This window comes from Poromitra crassiceps, assembly GCF_964638095.1.
Source record: "Poromitra crassiceps genome assembly, chromosome: 8".
In the NCBI taxonomy this organism is placed as follows: domain Eukaryota; kingdom Metazoa; phylum Chordata; class Actinopteri; order Beryciformes; family Melamphaidae; genus Poromitra; species Poromitra crassiceps.
Genome location: NC_139629.1, coordinates 25485510 through 25491622, shown reverse-complemented (window position 1 = coordinate 25491622; position 6113 = coordinate 25485510). Strand labels below are relative to the sequence as shown.

Sequence of the window (6113 nt, the reverse complement as noted above, 5' to 3'; positions counted from 1 at the left end):
CCAACACCCGCAGTCTGGCTGCCTCTGTTGAGGTGAGCTCAGGCTGTCAGAGGAGAAACCAGGAAGAAGGGAAAACGTGATTTTTTGAAATGCGTGTTTCACAAAACCGATTGCAGCAGTTCTTTATATGTACATCAAACACATTATGGTCATATTTCTGTATCTGTTGGGGAGCTATTTCAGATTAATTTTACAAGATTTATGGGGCTGGGGAACTGTCTGTCCGCGCTGGCCAGCCTAGCTGCAGATACAGTCCGGGTTGAACATTCAGAGAATGCAACATTTAAACTCGATACACTGCACGGGGTAATATCCCACTAGTTATAATAAAGATGTGTTTAAAGAAAACGATTAAAAGCATAACATGTTTAAAAGAAGATATTTGAAAAAGAAGGATAAAGAAGTTTTAAAATCTTAATATAGGATAAAGATGTTAATATAATTATAATATAATAATAATAATAATAATAATAATAATAATAATAATAATAATAATAATAATAATAATAATAATAATAATAATAATAATAATAATGGGGGTGGGGATTGGAGGCGTAGTTGTCTATATGTTAAGGCTTAAAACGTGGGATTTTTATCGTTACCCACCATTTACCCATGTTTGGTATAGGGACCAATTACATGTAGGCCTAATTTGTCCCTATGCCATACTGTATAGCCCTGATACTCAACTTACGGCCCAGGTGCCAGATGCGGCCGCCGATAGGGCGCCGAGTGGCCCCCCGACCATTCTCTAATTCACACTGAAAACTAACATTAAACAAAGTTTGACTGAGCTCCAGCTCAATTGTCAAATATCGCCACCTATTTGCTGTCCCATGCAGGCACACGTGTTCACATCGTCACTCGGATTATTGCTTTGACTATTTGTTTGCATTCTGCTCGGTGGTTCAAATTGATGCTATGTGGGTTCATGGCATCGGTTCATGGCAGAGTGTAAACATCTTAAAACATTAAAATGACCAGCCAACTACAGCTGCCAGCTGGCACCCCAAAAACCTACAATCTGCTACAGATTTTTTTATTATTATTATTAATGTTGTTTAGCGGCCCCTGCCTCCTGTCATTTTTGCAAAAGTGGCCCCTGGGCAAAGCAAGTTGAGTGTCCCCGCTGATTCTAGGCTACATCTTGTGTATACGTGTATGTTACCTTTCTCAAACAATGCGTAGATCTCATCACTGTCGAGGTCGTTGTGTATGTCGACTTTGAAGCCCAGTTTGCTGAGGGTGCGGTGGAGTCTTTTGGTGTCTCTCTCTGCCCCGGGCCGGTTCCCCAAGTTCACCCCATGGTGGAACTGAGCCACCGACACCAGCAGAGCCCTGTTACACTCCACACCGGGATCCCTCACGCCTTTCCGCCGCAGCATGCTTCTTGAATGGAGGTCCAAGTCAAGGAAAGTTGGGTTGTTGGGTCCTTTGGTTTTTTTCCCCTGTGGTTGGATCTTAGGTCTTACACTGTCTAAATCCTTTAGTCAAACCAACGGCCCAGTAATATGCAAATAGGCAGCAGTTAAATATGCTTTACAGAAAACACACCTGAGATATCTAACAGGTAATTTCACTGTATCCACATGTGTCTGTATCTGATATGCCTGTTAGTGTCGGTCTCACGCAGGCTTTAATTGTCTGCATCACAGAGCAGTAAAAACGCTACTTACTATGAGTCACACCTTCTGTCACACCTGTGCAACCATATTTGGAGCATTTCCTCTCAAGGCATTATGGTCACATGCCTTGATGATCACACAACGTTGCATAATGCTGTCCTTCCCACGTGTTTTTTTACACAGGTCTTTAGTTATGGGAAACGGTGCATGCATCACCTGGTTGGGATGTTGCCCACAGCATAATAGCCAAATGAGTTCAACAGTTCCCGCCTGCACCTTTTTGCAGCTCCGCTTCCAGGTAGTCAATTTCCCATTCATTTCTCCATTGGCGTTTCAGAAAATCCAAGAGTTTTAAGAGTTTTAAGCCTGGATGTGGAACCAAGAAGAGCGGCTATATGAGATACATTACATTACATTACATATGGCTATATGAGATGAACTGATGACTATAAAACATTTGATTACAGAAAAACAAAGCAAAACAGAGAAATAGCAAAACATAAAACTTTTGCTGTTTTTTAAACCCTTTTCCTCATTTTCCACATTCAATGTTTTTGCTTTTTGCATTTCAAAAGAGAGCAAAAATATATAGCATATACTCTCTCTTTTCTCTCTCTCTCTCTCTCTCTCTCTCTCTCTCTATATATATATATATATATATATATATATATATATATATATATATATCGGGCTCTGGTGACATGTGATGGGCATTTGTCATTATTTGTGACATAAATGATTAATCGAATAAAAAAAGAATGATCAGATATCGGTCGATAATGAAAATAATCTTGCAGCTAGGACCTCCGGAGGCATATGGGAAGGGGGGGGGGGGGGGGGGGGGGGGATCACCCTGTCTCGAAATGAATGAGATAAGTTTTCTGTGAGAAAAATATTTTCTGCTCTTGTTTTTCTGAATTAACGAGATCGGTTTTTATTTAAAAAATAAATGTCATTAACAAAGTATATTCCATCTCCCATCCATTAGCTTCAAGATCATCTGCAGAATGTAGTCTTTATTGGCCTACAGATTACATTGTGAAAAGTAATCAACTATTGTTAATCAACTATCAATTTGAATTGTCTCTTGGAAAATACTGAGCAGCCTACATCCTGTTCATGAATTTTTTTCTTCTTCAGAGTTTAAGGAATCAAACCATGAATCTGTTGATTTCTTAACCCAAGTAATGCCTGGTTTCTACGAGAGTTGCTGCCGGTTGCTGGTATAGTCTATTTATTATATGTGTGCTCCACTGCTGCCTCTGTTTGGATCATTGGAGCAATACATATCACGTGCCATCAGCCAACACCCTATCCCCCTATAACATCAAGCAAACGAAAAGCTCATTTTCAGCCAGTTCATGCCTTGATCTGACTTCATAAGTGTCAGAAAATAAGTATAGATAATTCACTGTTTTTGATTGGAGAGATCTATCTTCTGAAATAGGTTGCAGTAGCTATAATAATAGCAACTCTAAACCATGCAGCTTCATCTTCCATGCTTTTCAATTTCACATGCTCAAAGACTTGATGAAACAAAACGATTCACTATAATTGCATTAAAAAGGAAAATCAATGCATTGACTATAGACTACTTTTATCTATTGGGTGCTTATTTAATCGTAGTGAGTTGTCTGGACTTCGACCCATTTTGGGGCTCTAGCCTCATAAATCAGTGCAAAGTGCCTGATAAAAGAAGACAATCCCTCAATCTCATCTATGATACAGGCAGTGACCTTTGTCATTATCATCAGTGTCATTATCATAATGAAAAAAAAAGTGCCTTACAGACAATAACAAATAAAAGCCAATATGATTAATGAATTTATTTGATGTGTCATAAAAAACCATCAAGGATAACACAAGAACACCTAGGGCTTATTTCCAGTGTGGTCCTTTGGTGTTTTAACACTAGAAAGACCACAGCGGTCACTGGTCATTTTGACCTTTTTGAAATGTATAATGTGCAATCGCTTTGTTGAATAAAAAACAAATACAATGCTGCTGGTACCTGCCTTTTCCTAAAAGTGTCTGCATTGTCATTTAAAGTAGTTTTTATTTGAATTACACAAAAGGCAAAGAAAATATTAGCATTTTTACCTAGAAAGACCATTTGGACCTCACTTAATTTCCCAGGGTTCTAGACCTATTTTGTAGTCTATATTTTCACATTTTGGTGTTGCTTTGTCTTTTTAAAATATATCTTAATATCTTAACACAATAAATGCATTAATCGCTCAATTGGGAATTTATCATGAGAGATTGAGAGAGTTTGGAATCTAGTGGTCAAAATGACCACTTACAGTCGTTCTAGTATGGAATTCTGGTCCTTCAAGTGTTAAAAGATGTAGAAAATGGAGAGATGAGAAAAGAAAATTTCCCATTCAATTTCAAGGCATTGCTTTAAAAAAAGTTTGCAAATTAATTTGTTTATCATTGTTTGAGTTCAATGGCAGCATGACACATTTCTGCAGGCACTAATCTCTTTTCATAATGTGACTGCTTTGATCAAGAGTACCTGCAGTACCACTATCAGCCTGTGAATTTAGTGTGGTGCTATTTGCTCTGCAGGTCCGCTGCATGATGGCAGTGCTCGATCCTCCTGGCAGAAGTTGGAAACCCCAGAGATAATCAGACAGCTGCTGGAAGTTGACAGTAACCCCAGGAAAACCCCAATACAGTTAGTAATGTGTGAGGGATTTTAACCAAAGAAACCACCAATGCTCCAACTGATGCTGTCTGGCGCATTGTGAAACCACGAGGAACACTGTGAACAGATTGCATCAGCATGAATTCTACATTGAACGTTTCCCTTCTTCTTCTCTCCAGCATGGCAGTAGACTGCCCCCTGCTGGTGCTGCATGGCTGCCACTTTGAAGGGCTGAGCTGGCAGCAGCAGCCTGAAGAGGTGAACCATGCCCTGGCTAGCCATGGGACCAGAAGCCTTGTCGATACTCCGGCTATGGGCAGAAACAGGCGGAAACACACCACGGTGTTCCGGGAAACGCTGGGAACCAGAGTGCTGGTGTTCTCCAGAAAACAATTCCGCTCTAATCTTGCGTTCTGCTCAGAAAACATGCGAGTATCTAGCAGGGGCGTAGCTACGGGTGGGCCTGGCTGGGCCTACGCCCACCCACTTCTTGCCTAGGCCCATCCAATCACGAGACTTTAAAACTTCCTAAATGGCCGACATTACTGTCTTTCAGAGGCTTTAATGGACTTATATTTAGAGATGGAGTGAGGGTCCTGCTATCATATGAGACTAGAAGACCTGAGGCATCCATTCCACTCTGTCATGTTAACTTGTTGGGAAGGGAGCTAAACAATGCTCTAAATTGAGGCTAGATTTTGGCAAGTCAAAAAGTGGCATGGCCATTTTCAAAGGGGTCCCCTTGACCTCTCACCTCAAGATATCTGAATCAGAATAAGAATGGGTTGTAGGGGTACCACGAGTCTCCCCTTTACAGTCATGGTCACGTTATACTAATCCCATGCAGTTTTGCAAAAAACCATGCAATTTTTTTGCATGCAGTATAAATGTGTTATTTGCACCTGTTCTATTTTAATATTTTTGCATACTGGGGTCCCTAAACAGTTTTGGAATTGCATAAATTGGGTATAACTCAAAAGTTGATACTCTTTAGAATATAGTATAAAATATGTGATGATGCTGCCATGCTACTGTAGCATCACTTATGACAGCATGCATTATGAGCTGACCTAAGTGCTGTTAGGATCCTCCAGTCTACCCACAAGGCTTGGTCAGTGTCAAAAGTGGGGTTTTGCTCTGTGTCAAACTGGTGTACATGCGGTTACACCCTTTTGACAGCAAACAAACCCTACTTGTACTGTCTTTGCAGTGAGCTATACAATGATTTGTACATAGGTATACAATTATTTCTTTATTTGACTCCTGCTTATATAGCTACATATTCATAGCGGACATTCTACATCACACTTCTTGTAGCCTATATAATGCAAATAGCAGTTCACTTGCTTTATATACCTTTGATCGCAGTCCTTGTTTGTTTTGGCTTGTATGCATACCTTTCATTTTCCTTTGAAAGCACATTAAGAACATTTACTGGAGTCAAATTCCCACTTTTATTCAGGCCCACCTGCAATTTCATTTCTGGCTATGCCACTGTTATCTAGCTACTCTAAAAGATTCAAGTACTTCTTTGAATACCTACTTCGTTTGGTATGTCCATGCGTCTTATTTTTTTCTAACTGGCGAGGTGAGGCTCGACTTGGTTGCATTTCTATGGGGGAACGAAAATGGCTGCGCCACACGGTCTCCTTTGAGAGAGAGTGACGTGAGGGTCGCCTGCACTGCAGCAGCAATGGACCCAGAGCGCAGTCAACACCCACATCTTCCATGGGATCCAGCGTTTGGGGGCCATAGGTAAAACGTTCAATCCCATTCAATAAGAAATGGAACATCTCGATATGTTGAATTTCACTCTTTTAAATGTCATCACCAGGAAC

At 40.4% G+C, this 6113-nt stretch overlaps 1 protein-coding gene across 2 annotated transcripts in view; it reads right to left on the bottom strand.

The window, feature by feature from the left end:
• Window positions 1-1562, bottom strand: part of LOC310780347 (caspase-7-like) — a 9484-nt gene extending 7922 nt beyond the window's left edge. For both annotated transcript variants that reach the window (XM_083640922.1, XM_083640923.1), the window contains exon 1: window positions 1169-1562. In XM_083640922.1, coding sequence (XP_083497048.1) covers window positions 1169-1385 — 217 coding nt within the window. In that variant the 5' untranslated portion in view covers window positions 1386-1562. The remainder of the gene's footprint in view (window positions 1-1168) is intronic.
• Window positions 1563-6113: the final 4551 nt, after the last annotated feature.